The sequence below is a fragment of the Scyliorhinus canicula genome, chromosome 1 (genome assembly GCF_902713615.1).
Source record: "Scyliorhinus canicula chromosome 1, sScyCan1.1, whole genome shotgun sequence".
NCBI classification, from domain to species: domain Eukaryota; kingdom Metazoa; phylum Chordata; class Chondrichthyes; order Carcharhiniformes; family Scyliorhinidae; genus Scyliorhinus; species Scyliorhinus canicula.
This window is the reverse complement of record NC_052146.1, coordinates 209,752,411-209,768,499: the sequence shown is the minus strand read 5'-3', so window position 1 is coordinate 209,768,499 and position 16,089 is coordinate 209,752,411. Positions and strand designations below refer to the sequence as shown.

At 43.7% G+C, this 16,089-nt stretch overlaps 1 protein-coding gene across 4 annotated transcripts in view; it reads left to right on the top strand.

Moving 5' to 3' along the window:
- tasp1 (taspase, threonine aspartase, 1) overlaps nucleotides 1-16,089 on the top strand; it is a 123,693-nt gene that overhangs the window by 70,724 nt on the left and 36,880 nt on the right. For 2 of the 4 annotated variants that reach the window (XR_005461830.1, XR_005461829.1), the window contains exons 8-10: nucleotides 1,027-1,146; nucleotides 3,044-3,109; nucleotides 8,272-8,382. Coding sequence is in view for 2 of the 4 variants with exons in the window: in XM_038806849.1 (XP_038662777.1) it covers nucleotides 1,027-1,146; nucleotides 3,044-3,122; nucleotides 8,272-8,382 (310 nt within the window). In the remaining 2 variants the exon portion in view is untranslated. Of the gene's footprint in view, nucleotides 1-1,026; nucleotides 1,147-3,043; nucleotides 3,123-8,271; nucleotides 8,383-16,089 lie in introns of all 4 variants that reach the window. The other 2 variants (XM_038806849.1, XM_038806866.1) reach the window with 1 other exon arrangement.

Here is a 16,089-nt window from a genome sequence, read left to right as displayed (position 1 = left end):
TTTCTCATTTATTTCATCCCCACTTTCCATTTAGTTTTATGACTAGCCCTGTACTCTGTTTTTGCTGAGAAATTCTATTGTCTCATTTTCACTTTTCTGTTAGCACATGGAGCAACACTGTGTATATGTAAAGATAAGTGTTGCTGAATCAACCACTGCTATAGTGGTAGTAGTAGAATTCAAATATGTTATTTGAAATGAAGGGAAAGAGTTTTAGTGTTTCAGAATTTAACAAAGAATTGCAGATGACATGTAATAAAAATAACAAGGGCTAACTTTGTCATCAAAGCAGTAATGAACAAAAATTGGATGTGCTCGTGGATATCCACAAGTTTATATTTAAAGCACCAATTGATATTGTGTTGTGAAATCAAAATAGAAATATTACTACTAATTCCATGATGAGGCGTCCAGTTCTGAGCAGTGATATCCTTCACTTCACTGATTGTTTAAAAAAATTATTCCCTTTCCTCAAAATAACAGATCTAATGTACTTGGCCTCCACCAAGTCTGTGACCGCTTCACTCGTTGGTTGCACTTGTTTTGATGACAGAAAATGGCATGTTCAAGCCCCACTTTCAGTACTGAGCAAGTGCCACATTGATGGGAGGCACCATCTTTTGAGAGGGGGGGGGGGGGGGGGGGGGGGGGGGGGGGGGAGGAGCTAAAATAAAGCCTCCTCTTCCAGCTCAGGTGGATGTAAAATATCCTTTGGTACTATTCAAAGAAAAGCAAGGTTGTTATGGTGTCCTGGCTTGCATCTTTCCTTCACTCAATAACACTGAAATAGATTATGTGGTCATTCATCACATTGCTATTCGCTTTATCTGGCAGTGTGAAAATTTGATTCTGTGTTTTACCTCCCTTACACCATTGGAAAAGTTCAAAATTATTTGCAAGGTATTATGAGGTGCTTACGGATGTTTCTTCATAAATTTTAAGTTATTTTTTTCTTTGGGATATACAGCATGTTTTGTTCTTGAGATTCTAAATATGCATTTATTCTGGTCTTTGTTACTTTTTTAGACGAATGTCACAGCTTCACTTGATACTGTTGGGGCAGTGGTTGTGGACCATGAAGGAAATGTTGCTGCTGCTGTTTCCAGTGGAGGCTTGGCAATGAAGCATCCTGGGAGAGTTGGCCAAGTAAATATGCTTGTTTCATTTGTATGTTTTTTACATTAACATGCTAACTATATTCTTTTCTCTGGTCTCTGTTAAGAAATAAAATCCCAATAAAATCACTCTGGTACTGAATACCAACAGCAATAATCAAATGTACACCAAATGTACACCGGGGCAGCATGGTAGCATTGTGGATAGCACAATCGCTTCACAGCTCCAGGGTCCCAGGTTCGATTCCGGCTTGGGTCACTGTCTGTGCGGAGTCTGCACATCCTCCCCGTGTGTGCGTGGGTTTCCTCCGGGTGCTCCGGTTTCCTCCCACAGTCACAAAGATGTGCAGGTTAGGTGGATTGGCCATGATAAATTGCCCTTAGTGTCCAAAATTGCCCTTCGTGTTGGGTGGGGTTACTGGGTTATGGGGATAGGGTGGAGGTGTTGACCTTTGGGTAGGGTGCTCTTTCCAAGAGCCGGTGCAGACTCGATGGGCCGAATGGCCTCCTTCTGCACTGTTAATTCTATGATCTAATTCTATGATAAATGAGTATCTTTTAAAATTCGCCATGGTTCCTTGGGTAGCACCTTCCAAACCCATGACCACTACCATCTAGAAGGTCAAGAGCAGCAGATAGCTGGGAACCCACCATCTGTTGGTTCCCCTGCAAGTTACCACCCTAACTTAGAACTATATCGATGTACCCACACCTCAGGGACTGCAGGGGTTCAAGAAGGTAACTCACCACCGCCTTCTGAAGGGCAACTAGGGATGGGCAATAAATGCTGGCCTAACCAGCGACAAGCACATCCCATAAATGAATTTCAAAAATTAATGTGAAGACAGGTTTCCCATTGCTCCTTGTTTCAACTGCATGAGGAAACTTGAGGTATTTGCAAGCTCATCTTCTGCAGAGCTTCAGTCACAAGCTACTGAAAAGAATCTGAAGGGTTCAAGGCTATCTTCTGGTTTTGAAATTGTTGCCTAATTGTGCAAGTCAGTATCTGGCTTGGCTTTACTACTTTTATCTCTTACATGAGTAACTTTATTTGCAACGTAAGCCTGGGTGGAAAGGTGGAGAATTTTATGTATTTACTGCTTATTGAAGCAAACTGGACAAAGTCTCTGGTGTGTTTACTTATCATTGCTCACGTAGCACACTGTCTCGGTCATGGCATGGGTACGGTCTTGGTTCGTGGGAAACTTGATCATCTTATGGAAACTGCCTCTTTGCTATGGGAGAAAATCCAAACCATAGCATTGTTGCTCATTGCACAAATTGTAGCATTTCAAGCCCTGCCTCCATTTGGAGGAAATAGCAACCTTTAGGGTGTTCTGCCAATATACCAAAGAGCAAAAAGATCAAAAATTAGAAGAATAAATAAGCATACTGTACAAAAGATCTAAATGGGAGTCTAGTTGTTCATCACTGCCAAAACTTTAGGTGCATTGTTAAAACTTTAATGAAAAGATGGATCTTAATTACATGCTGAATGTGTAATTATAATAAACTTTGTTATCCGGCCCACTACCAACTGGAATTTTCTACTAACTGGAATTTCTGATGTACCCCCAATACAAATCGTCACTCTACCAACCGGAAGCAATTAAGCTATCTGGAACCTGTAACTTTCAATGGTATAATTTTATGTTTTAATATGCAGTTGAAGATTAGAAGTAAAACGAATGCTGTTCATTACTTCTGGAGTACTTGCATATTAGTTCATGTTACAAGTATTCCATCGGTAAATGAAACTCTGTTAACCGGCATTTTGGATTAACCAGCACCATCCATTCCCCTCGCATGCTGGATAATCGAAATTTTACTGTAACATAATTATAAAGAAAATTAATATTTTAGGTACAGTATCTTTTTCTGTTGAAATTCACTGAGCGGTTTTAACACTGACCTGTATTTGTTTACAGGCGGCTGTGTATGGCTGTGGCTGCTGGGCAGAAAATACAAGTGGCTCTAATGTGTATTCTACAGCTGTGAGTACATCAGGTATTCGCCGGCCCCACTACCTATTTCCTAACCATGGCAATGTTCGCTGCTCAGTAGTAGTTCATTATATTTGGCAACGCCAGCCACCCCTCCCCCACTCCCCCTTTCTTCCTCGCCCCCCCCCCCCCTCCAAAAAGGCCCTCTTGACCCGTGGGGTCTTCCCAGCCCAAACAAACCCAGAGATCCACGCAGCCCAAACAAACCCAGAGATCTTCGGTACAAAGATTGGGAGGTTCTGAAATATGAATAGGAACCTTGGCAGCACTATCATCTTTACTGTCTGCACCCGTCCTGCCAGCAATAATGGCAGCACATCCCACCTCTTAAAGCCCCCTTCATCTGCTCCACCAACTCAGTCAAATTCAACTTGTGCAACTGCACCCAACCCCACATCACCTGCATGCCCAGGTATCTAAAGCTAGCCCCCACTGCCTTAAGCGGCAGCTCCTGCCCTCTGTCTTCAATCGGGAATGCTTCGCCCTTTCCCATATTCAACTTGTACCCTGAGAACCGGCTAAAATCCCCATAATGCCAGCCAATGGGTCCGAAATGTATAACAGCAGGCCGTCTGCGTACAGTGAAACCCTGTGCTCAGCGTTCCCTGCACAATCCCTCTCCAATCCCTCAATGCTGTAAGTTCCTTTGTCAGCGGCTATGTTACCATGGCAAAGAGCAGAAGGGAGAGCAGGCACCCCTGCCTTGTCTCCCAATGAAGCCCAAAAAATCTCAAACTCACTCAGTTCATCCGCACACCTTGTGATCTGTGCCTTGTACAGCAACTGGTCCCAGTCCACAAATCCCTGCCGGAACCCCGAACCACCCCAATATTTCCCACAGATATTTCCACTCCACTCATTCTCCATATCTATCGCCACTACCTCCTCCTGCCCCTCTGGAGGCATCATCATTATATTGAGTAGCCTCCTCCCCTTCGTCAACAGCTGCCTCCCTTCACGAACACTCTGTTTGGTCCTGACCTATCACCCCCGGGATGCAGTCCTCAATTCATGAAGCCAACACCTTCGCCAGCAACTTGCCCGCTACATTCAGTAGCGATATCAGGCAGTACGACCCACGCTGCTCTGGATCCATGTCCTTTTACATTATCAGAGACTTGGATTCCTGCGACAGTGTAGAGGGGAGTTCTTGCCTCGTTTTATGCCCTCACCAGCAGTGCCCCCCCCCCCCCCCCCCCCCCCCCCCAAACTTTTTAATCGAACTCCATTGGGAACCCATCCGAGCCCGGGGCCTTGGCTGCCTGCATCGTCCCCATTCTCTCCATCACGACCTTCAGCCCGATTGGGGGGCCCCAAACCCTGAACCAATCCCTCGTCCACCCTGCTAAACTCCAACCCATCCAAGAACTGCCGTATTCCTCGGACAACCGCCAGGAGCTGATCAAAGACCCCCTCCCCATCAACTGCTCCGACATTTTGGCCACAATCGTGCCAGCGACCACACTTCTATGCCTTCGGGCATCTCCACGATCCTCAAATTTTGCCTTCTGGAGCGGATCTCCAGATCCTCCACCTTCTCCTTCAGTCTCTTCTGGGTCTCCTACATCACCCCCACTACAGCCACCAACGAGGCCAACTGCTCCCCCTCTGCCTTATCCACTTTCGGGATGGCCCGACCCTGGGACTCTAGCCTCTGTTCAACTCTCTTGATCCCTGCTTTAATCGGCACCACCACTTTGGCCAGATCTTCCAGGGCATCCTTCCTCTGCTGGCTGAACTTAGCATTCAAAAATTCCACTAGCTTCTCCTTTGACCACTGGGCGGGCAAAACAACCACCATGCCCTCCACCATCTTAACTTATGGTGCACCATGAGGATTCTCCTGTTCCATCAGCTCTTTTCTCTTCACCCAACTCCTCCTAGTTTGTTGATCCATCCGCCAGCCACACCAGAGGAGTTACACTTTATCCTGGTACTCCTACACTTCTTTCCATCAAAAACTTTGCCTTTCAGATAGGGAAAAGACCACAAAATTCCGTCTTGAGCGGGAGCCACCAAATGTGCGACCGCTCGTTCCTTGGCCGCTGCTGGAAGTCCAATATTTCCCCTTTCTAACTATTTTTATTAATATTTCTTCCTCCAAGTAAATAATAGAAGTATAGAACTTTATAAAAATGGTGAGAATAGTAGCCAGTGAATTGTGTTTTGAAAAATTCTGGTACATAAGCTGTTAAGAACCCAGCTGATAAATTTACGGGTATTCCAAAGCCCAGAAGGGTAACTTGGAACACCGGTTCTTGAGGTGTCTCTAATTTGGTATACTGTGAGAAAAGATAAGCCAACCTGGGAGGAACAGTCCCGTCATTTTGTGATCAATTAATAAATGTATTAACTTAAAAGAAAAACACATGGCAAGAAGGACTATAATACACTACAACAGTACACTTACACTGATGGTATACACACAGTATTACACGAAGTTACTACTTTGTTCCCAACTACCTACATTTCCTGAACTCTCAGATGCCCCTTGTTCCCAAAAAGCATCGGTTATTCTATAACTCGATGAGCTAAATCCATCAGATAATTAGCGCACACAGGTTATTTCTCCACGTTTGGGAAAACCGTCTTCAGTTTTAGCAAAGGCTTCTAGGTTTGAGTTTTGCATTTTACCATCTGGCCTTTTAGCAAATAACTTGTTTTCAGGGGAGTCTGTTTTCTGCATTTGGGTGTGATGGTAGCTACCTTGACTGTGTTCATTTTTAGTTATTGTGCCATGGATATATAATTCTTTCCCGTTGATGTTACCCACCCTGTGGACCCAGCTTTTAGCAAATAAATCCCTTATCTCCACTTTGAAGTTACCTCTTCCGCACCCCATTGTTTTCCCCTAATCACATTGGTAAACACCTGGCTTTTTTCACTGGTATGCTAATTCGCATATCAAAACACCCCTTTAGATAGCTGCCCATTTGTCCATATCAGTTCCCCTTTTTACTTTATCCCATTTTCATTTTTTAATCTTAATTTTCCCCAATTCTTAAAGCAAGAAATGGCTGGATGCTTTACAAATGATGGAATTGGGGAAAAGAGTAATGCTCAGTAAATTAGAATTGGAAAATTAGACTGAGCTGGAGGAACGAGACTGGAAGAAGTTGCACATGGATTTATATATTGGAACAAAGCTTTTGCTAACTGACATTAGAGAATGGCAGCGGTTTTTTTTAGAAAATATTTTATTGAAGCATTTGTAATTTTTACAGTTTAACACTTTAACATTCCATAAACAACTGAGCGGGGTGACACATGCAAAAAACCTAAAAACAACATCCCCTACTACCCCTGCCCTATTTCCTAATTATCCGTGTACTAAGTTCCCTGTCCTTGTCTTACACTACCATGTCTGTCTCTCTCTCTCTTTCCGCCCCCCCCACCTTACTGCTGCCGTCAGTTTTCCTTGACGAAGTTGATGAACGGCTGCCACCTCTGGGCGAACCCCTGAATTGATCCTCTCAAGGCGAACTGTCATGTCGCTGACCCACACTCCTGGCTTTGGAGGTTCTGAGAGTCGCTCCATCCCCAGCAAAATCCGTCTCCGGGCCACCAGGGAGGAGAAGGCCAGAACATCGACCGTTCTCTCTCTCTCTCTCTCTCTCTCTCTCTAGCTAATTCTAGAGCTGGGAGCCTTGATAGTTGAAAACGCAAATACTGAAGGTGATGCGATTTAAAATTGTGAGTACTCCAGGCCAGAATTGGCCTGCACTTGCACGATCAGACACCTTTTTCAGGCTTGTCAATTAAACCGACATCCTGCACGATGCAGGGAAAGCTAGACTTGCTGGGTTTTTTGAGCACCACCAAATTCACTCTCCCCTCCCAGTGCATTAGCAACGAAGATTACCCCCATAAATGCTACGAAAATAAATCTGTAAAAGCTCGCATTCAATGCAGTGAACCTATTCCAAAATTAAATGGAGCATTAGAATACATTACTAAGAAAATCCAATGCAAAACAAGAAGGACTATTTCAGTATAAGACAATAGTTACGCTATATTTAGTTTGCCATGTGTAGAATCATTAGAATATTGCAGCAATGAAGGAGACCATTCAACCCATCCTTTCCTAGTTATTTGGAAGAACCATCCATTAGTCCCATTGTCTTGCAAAAGTTTTCTCTGTCCCTCTCGAAAGTTATTACTGAATCTTCTAGTGACTACCCTTTCAGGCAGTGCGTTCCAAATCATAACTCGCTACTTTCATATATTTTTTTAAATTCTCATGTTGCCTTTTGGTTCTTTTGCCAAATCCTGGGCTTCTAAATAGCAGAGCACATGTTTAGACCATGTGCTGTTCCACCATACTGTCATTAATGCATATTTCAACATTCTCCAATGATTTTCAAAATCTAGAATGCATTGTTTTACTCCTCTTTCCAGGCAAGATGACATTTGTTGCACCAAAAGATCTTCTGCTATATATGTTGAACAAAGTTGTTTCGATTGAAAATATTTTGTATTAAATTGCTACGAAAGATAAAAAAGGCTGCTTGTTTTTTATGTGAAGTCGTCTTCATGTGGCAGGCAGGACAGCAATGGATTTTCTTTTTTCTCTTTGCCTGCTAACAGGAGGTTCTTTCATGTTTGGAAATTGAAAACGTGTGTATCTTAATGCAACAAATGCACGTGTGTTCTTTTACATGCACCTGTTTCCAATTTTCTAACATGAAAGACCTGCCCATCGAAAGATCTGTATAAAAAACACAATTTTCGTGACACAGCAAACGTTTAATCTTGCACTCAATGTTTTTTGTCCAAGTTATGGACCCCAAAATCATTATTTTTTAAGGCAGATGAGTATGTGGCGCTACTCTTAAGCTGTATATTTTGTTTTCTGTTGTGGCTCTAGTACAGGAACCATCCCTCAGATTGACTTTATTTTTTTTTGAAGAAAAATTCCGTTGTGGTTTGAACAGAGTTCAGACAGAAAACTAAAACGGTAAACACTAGAGCGGCATTCTTAAAACTACTTTGCTTCAAATGAACTTTTTTTCCACCCAAAATAAACTTTTTCCTATGCATTCATTGGCTCATATTAAATAGTTTTGAAAGGATGTTGTAATTGTGCATCTGTTTCTATTCATATAGCTATCTTTCCACTTGTGATTTTTTTTTTTAACATTTCCCTCTTCTAGGTTGTGGAGAGCACCTTATACGCACTATGTTGGCAAGGGAATGTTCTGTGGCCTTACAGTCAGAAGATGCCCACCAGGCTCTATTGGAGACTATGCAAAAGAAGTTTGTTCGTAAGTTCCTATTTCTTTCCTTCCTTCTAGTCCAACAGAGATCTCCCTCTCACAGAGTTTTTACAGTGCAGAAGGAAGCCATTTGGCCCATCAAGTCTGCACGGGCTCCCTGAAAGAGCATTCTACCTAGTCCCACTCCCCTGCCTTATACCCATACCCTTGCACATTCTTTCTTTTCAGATAGCAATCCATTTCCCTTTTTGAATATCTGATCAAACCTGCCTCCACCACCCTCTTGTGAAGTTCGTTCCAGACTCAAAAACCTTTTCTCGCATCACTTTTACTACTTTGACCAATTGTTTTCAATCGGTGCCCTCTAGTTCTTGATGTACTCTTGAGTGGGACCAGTTTCTCACTCTGTCCATACCCCTCAGGGTCTTGAATACCTCTATCAAGCCTCTTCTCGGCCTTCTTTCTGCAAGGATAACAGTCCCAGCCTCTCCAATCTATCCTCTAGGCTGCAGTTCTTTATCCCTGGAATCATTCATATGAATCTCCTCCGTACTCTTTTCAATGCCTTCACGTCCTTTCTCAAGTACACCATCCAGAACTGGGTGCACTGCTCCAGATGAGGCCTATTTAGGTCTTGGACAAGTTCAACAAAACCTCCTAACTGTTGTACTCAATGCCCATATTAATCAAGCTAACAATATATGCTTTGCTAACTGATCTTTCTATATGCCCTACCATCTTGTGTATTTATAAACTGAGATCCCTCTGTTCCTGCATCCCCTTTAGCATTTCTCTAGCATTTTATACTGTCTCTCCAAATGCGTCCTGTCAAAATGAATCAATTCACACTTCTCTGCATTGAACTTCACCTGCCACTTGTCTGCCCAATCCATTGACATTTTTATGTCGTTCAAGACTACCCTCATCACAGTTGACGTTTCCAATCTTTGCATCATCTGCAAATTTTTAAATCATGCCCTACACACCGCAGTCTAGGTCATTGATCTACACCAGGAAGAGCAAGGATCCCAACACTAACCCCTGGGGAACTCCACTACAACCTTCCATCAATTTGGAAAAACAACCATTTTTCACTACTCCCCATTTCCTGTCAGTTAGACAATTTCTTCTCCAAGTGCCTACTTTTTCCTTTTATATTCCATGAGCTAGAATTTGACTCACAAATCTATTGTGTGGCACTGTATTAAATGCCTTTTGAAAGTCCATATACACCACATCAACAGCATTGCCCTTATCAACCTACTCTGTTGCGTCCTCAAAAAAACTCCAGCAGATTACTTAAACATGATTTTCCCTGAATAGATCCATGTTACTTTCTTTAATTATCCTTTAATTCTCTAAGTGACAATTAATTTTTGTCCCCAACTATAGTTTCCAGATGTTTCCCTACCACTGAAGTCAAACTGGCTCATCTGTAGTTGCTGGCTTTATCCTTGCACCCATTTTTGAACATGGGTGTAATATTGACAATTCTCCAGTCCTCTAACACCACCCTTGTATCTAAGGAAGACTGGAAGATTATCACCAGTGCCTCTGTAATTTCAACTCTCACTTCCCTGAGTACCCTTGGGTGTATCTCGTCCAGTCCTTTTCAGTATTAATTCTCACCAAATTCCCACTGTTCATAGGCTCTCGTTCTCTCTGAACTTCTGCTGTTTTATGGGCTCTCTCTCTAAACCATGGGATGCTGCTACTTTATGAGATCTCTCTCCAAATTCCGCACTGCTTTATGGACCCCCTCTGTTGCTGTCCCTCTTTCTGCCTGTGTCTCTCTCTCGCTCTCTCCCTCTCGCTCTCTCCCTCTTCTGAACCCCCACTGCTTTATGGGATTTTCTCTCCCTCTTCAAACTCCTGCTGCTTTATGGGCTCTGAATGCTCCACTTTGCTTTATTAGCTCTCTCTCTCTCTCTCTCCAAACCCCTGCTGCTTTATGGGCTTTCTGTCTCTGAACACTGCATTGCTTTATGGGTTCTCTCTCTAAACTCCCACTGCTTTATGGGCTCTCCTGCTCCACTTTTCTTTATGGGCTCTCTTTCTCTCCGAACTCTCACTGCTTTATGGTCTCTATCTCTTTTTTCCAATTTCTCTCCCCTCTTTCTTTTCTCCCCTTTCCCACCCACCATTGTGCAAAATACTCTAATTTACTTTTGTAAAGTAAATTACAAGTGGCTTTACTATTGTTTTATATAGATTCATCATTAAACCTTGACTTTTATATTCTGTACCTCTTGCTATAAAAAATATTTTTTGTTAGCTTTTATTTTTGTGGCATTATCGTGGTGCTTTTAAGAATTTGTGAATCTGAAGCCCCAAATTCTTGTGCTTTGTATCTCCCAGCCTTCCCTTATTTGAAGTATAATTTAAAACACGTTATCTATCTGTCATGTTTTTGCCTAATTCGCTATCTTATCAATATCCCCTTGGAACTTACTTTAATCCTTAGGACTGTATGCTATTCTGTTCACGTTTTGGGCACCAATTCTTCAAGTCCCATAACCAGGTCATTGATGTACACAGTAAATAGAAGCTTAGGCCAAGGTTTTACGGCCCCACCATAGTGTGTGTCTCGCCCAACGGTTAGTGTGAGCCATTTAAATTTTCATTCAGTTCAGCCAGGCCGTAATATCCCGCTTTGTGAGAGGGGCCATAAAATCCTGGCGTTAGTGTAATTGAAATAAAAACGAAATACTCAGCAGGTCAGGCAGCATCTGTGGCGAGAAACAGAGTTACTGTTTCAGGTCAGTGACACTTTGTTAAGTCTTGTGGTTTGCATGCTGTAATTGATATTCTTTGAGAGTAGCTTGAAAATGCTTTTCCCCCAAACATTGAAAGAAGTGTCATTGCTTAGTTAATCTGGAGAAAAAAAACCAATTTCCTCTTGTGCAGATTGGACAGAAAGCTACATCAATTTTATTTTGAGAACAGGATTAAGTAAGCGTGTTGCTTAATTGAGGTTAGTTGTTTGAAGTTGGCTGAGTAAGAGCAGCAAAGGACAAATTGGCCTTGTGCTTCACAGTGCAATCTTCAGGGAAAGTTAGAGCTAACTCTGCTCTTGAGCAAATGTAAAGAATTCTGCGAACAATTGATCTAAAGCATCATGCGTACTTTTGCTAATTATCTTTGTTTTGTGTTGAGGCGTTCAGGATGATGGACACATCTGTGCTCCAGCTGCCCATGATGCTCTTGAGGTTTGTTGTCTTTTTACACAATTTTGTACATATCTGTTTTGTATGTACAGGTTGAAGCAATGAAGAACTATAGATACTGGTTTTACTTATTTTTTTCAAAGAAGTTCAGTTTTGTGTACAAGTTCCCTCTTAGGACTCCTTCCAATTTCTGACCTGGCATGGTTTAGAGCTTCTGTGTTATTTATATTTCAGTTGTCTTGTGGTTACTTGGATTTGGCTGCTAGCATCTCCAAGCCAAGAAATAAGAATGAGGGAATGTTCAACAGAGTAGAAGACAACCTCCTGGAAGAGAAATACGTGACTTTAAACGGGTAGACTTCAAAGGGATGAGAAATTGATTCATTTGGAACAGTTATTGGCCCATTTAATAAATACAAAGGGAAATTAGAAATCCAGGACAAAGTAGTACCAGAATATATCTTTTACTATGGCTGTTTCCCAGGTCCGATGTCCTGTTGCCAGGACTGGGAGAAAAGCTGTGTAGCACACAAATAATGCAATGATATTAGAGGTTAGATTCTGTTAAAATAAGCAAGATTTTTAAAGCTAAAGTTGCTTAATTTTAAACTTGGGAGAAATGTCTTAAGATTTGAAAGTAGCTAGCTGATGATTTTGGAACGGGTTGAGTCTTACCTAAAAGTCATAGACTGATAACAATTGTAATGACAATATTTTGAAATGATGTTGTACAATATAATAGGCAAAAGTTTGGTAGTGGATGACCTACATAGATTCTAGAGGAAAGGTGATACGTAACTAACCTAGAGTTGCCGTGTAATGCATGGTGGTGGATTTTCAGATGGCTTTGACAAGTTCTACATTGGTTTAACTCAGGAACCACTGAATAAATGGACAGTACTTAAAAGTGTATGCTGTTGAATAGATAACCAACTATGAAACGGGAGGTTAGCACAAACTTTCTTGAGGGGAAGAGTTTATATATAGGGTGCTCTAATGTTGGTCATAATGCCACTGGTAGGTTATTGAAGTGAGCAGAAGGATGATTCACTTGATCTGGAGTTTAAAGAATTTTATTCATTTTGTAATAATGGGAACTTGGAGGAACCTTGCAACCTCCCTTCCAAAGTCAAATCCATGTTGTTCATTGTGGTAAGTGGTTTATGTACCAGGGGAAGCTTTAAAGAAGAATTTGAGTAAAAAATAGAAGTTCTTTTTTGTACAAATAGAAAATAGATTTGTAGCCTAAGCTACCATTGAGCTGAAAGCTTTAATAGATTTGAGGGACAACTGATATTTTTCTTCAAAGGGAAATATATACATTTTGAGATGGTTGAGATCATTTAAAAAGCAATGAACTTCAGCTCTGCCTGCTAATTGTTCTTGAGTCCAGAGTATTGTCAGGGTTATTCAACCAGAGAGCATCCTCTGTCTGGTGTCACTAAATGTCCGCAGCGAGGCGAAGGCCAGGGCATCATACCCCGTGCCCTCTGTAGCTCCGGCAAGTCTGAACCCCAAATATGGCCACTAAGGGGCAGGGCTTCAGCTCAACTTTCAGAATTGCTGACATGGTGTTAAAGAAAAGAGACCCAAAAACCCACAAGCTTGGGACATGACCAAAACATTGGCATGTAGTTGGCCGGGCCCCTGCACACACTCAAATTTGTCCTCCATCCCTGCAAAGAACTGACTCATCCTGGACCTAATTAGGTGAGCCCTATACACTACCTTAAGTTGTATTAAGCCAAGCCTCGCACACAAGAACGTGCGGTTTGCCCTCTGCGGGGCCTCACTCCGCGCCTCATCGCCCAAAACAGGCCCCAACCCCTCCTTCGACTTGGCCTTAATGCCCTCCACAGATACTGAGTCCTCCGTCACAATCCGTCCATAGATACTGGAAATACTCCCTCCGATTCTGAAAGAACCCTCTCCATTAATGAGGTTGATAGCACCATGGGGAATGTTGGGAAGATCTGTTTTGCAAACTTGTAAGTATCTGAATGAGTCAGACCGCAAGTGCCCAAACTTCTATGACAGTTCCTCTGAACTGGCACACCGCCCCTCCAGGAACAGATTCCCCATTCTTTCCAACCCCTTTCTCTCCCATCCCCTGAATATGATATCCAACCTCGCAGGCTCAAACAAGTGATTCTAACAAATCGGAGCCAGCTTCGTGACAGCCCCCTATTTAAACTACTATCAAAATAGTCTCCGTATCTTCAAGGTGGAGACAACCACCAAATTTGCCAAATATTTCACCGGTGAGAACTGGAGCAAGGTCATTGCTAATACCCTCCACATGACTTTGACTCTATCTGTACTCGTGTGGCCCCCGGATCTCTACACCAACCAACACCATCTCCACGTTTGCTGGTCAGTAATAATATATCAAACTCGGCAAAGCCAAGCCCCTTAACTGTCTGTCCCTCCGAAGGACTGTCCTTTGAATCTTCGCGGTCTTACCAGCCCATATAAGGGACGTGATCAACTTTTCGACTTCCCCAAAAAAAGATTTAGAGAGAAAGACTGGCAAACACTGGAACAAGAATAAAAATTTTGGCAAAATGTTCATCTTGACAGATAGAACCCTGCCCTCCAAGGAAAGATTGTCCCACTTCTGCAGATCATTCCTGATCCTACCCACCAAGCCCATGTAATTTAGCTTATGGAGCCAGGCCCAATCCCAGGCCACCTGGACCACCAGATATCTGAAGTGATAACCAGCCAAATGGAATGGCAGGCCCCCCCAGATTGACTCTCCTCCTGGGCTATTAACCAAAAAGCACTCAATTTTTACCAAGTTTAACTTGTACCCTGAAAAAGAGCGAAAGTGCCTCATCAGACCATTATATCGCCCATGGTGGGGATCGGGTCTGTCACATACAATAAGATCATTGGCGTACAAGGACACTTCATAGAATCATAGAATTTACAGTGCAGAAGGAGACTATTCGGCCCATTGAGTCTGAATGAGCTTTGGAAAGAGCACCCTATTTAAGCCCACGTCTCCATTCTATCCCCATAACCCCACCTAAGGTTTTGGTCACCAAGGGGCAATTTGGCATGGCCAATCTACCTAACCTGCACATCTTTGGACTGTGGGAGGAAACCGGAGCACCCGGAGGAAACTCGCGCAGATACAGGGAGAAAGTGCAAACTCCACACAAGACGCTGGAATTGAACCCGGGTCCCTGGAGCTGAGAGTCAGCAGTGCTAACCACTGTTGCCATGCTGGTGGATAATCCCTTGCGGTGGAAATGGCTGACTTGAGGCGAGGGGATGTTGAGACACCCTGATCAGACTAGTTACGTGGAAGGTTCTTTGGGGGTCCAGTGGAATGAGTGAGTTTTCTCTCATTTGAAGAATTTAAAGGCTGACGTGGTGCTTCTGCAGGGGATCCACCTGCAGGTGAGGAGTCAGACTAGGCTTCAGAAGGGCTGGGTGAACCAGGTGTTCCACTCAGGCTTTGATAGCAGGGACCAGGGTGGGGTGGCAGTCTTAATTAATAAGAGGATCCAGTTTCAGGCAGGTAGGGCCGTGGCAGATCAGGGATCCGTACTTTCCGACATTCTTTTTTGCAGTCTTTGACACCCTCTCACAAAGAACGGTTAGATGGGCTGAGGCTATCCACAAAAGAACCAAAACGAGGGGCGTGATTCTCTGTAGCCCGACGCCGAAATACGGATTTACGATCGGGAGGAGAATTGCTTTCGACGCCGGATCGCGGCAGGCTCCTGTTTGACGCAGGGGCACGATGCTCCGCACCCTGCAACTTGATATGTCATTAGCCAGCCCACCTGCGATGCTCCGCCTCCGATGGGCCAAGTTCCCGACGACGCAAACCAAGTGTGGTCTCAGCGGTCGGGAGCCTGCCGTGCGGCTTAGAGAGGGAGGGCGTGCAGACTGTGCCCAGCTCCGCCACACTCTGTCAGGATCCCGTGCCACTGGCCAGGGGGCTTCCGCCAGTGCTGGGGGTGATCAGGAGGTGGGCTATGGGGTTGGAGTGAGTGGTAACATGGTCCAGCACGGCTGCTGCCATCTTTTCCGGTGCAAGTGGTGCATGTGTGTGGGGTGCAGGCGTATGCCCTGCACATGTGCAGCACGGGACCTGGTGGTTCTCCAACCGTTTTCTGCGTGTTTCGCGGGTGTTTCCCACGGCGCCGGTGCTAGCCCCTCACCGGTATCGGAATTAGTGTGGGTTTTGCGCCTATTTTCCCATCGTGAAACACCACGGATCCTCCGTTTGCGTGGTGCTTAGCCTCAGGAACAGAGAATCCAGCCCAAGGACTCTGGCGAGAGCGACTTCCTACTACATGCCGCCACCAGAAGTCCCTCTTCAACAGACATTATTAAATAGACATTGTTAGCATTATTCTATGTTTTAACTACCCTTCCCCATTTTTGCCAGATCTCTGAGACCAATTGTGGCAGCCCCAAATGCTACCCATCTGAGTTCAATGATCCCATTAGATGTGCAGAATGGACACTAAAACATTTGTTTCTTGGGGGTCAGTTTGCAGGATAGAAGGAGCTGGGAGCGAAGTATGGGCTGGAGCAGGGGGAAATATTTAGATGCATGCAGGTTCGA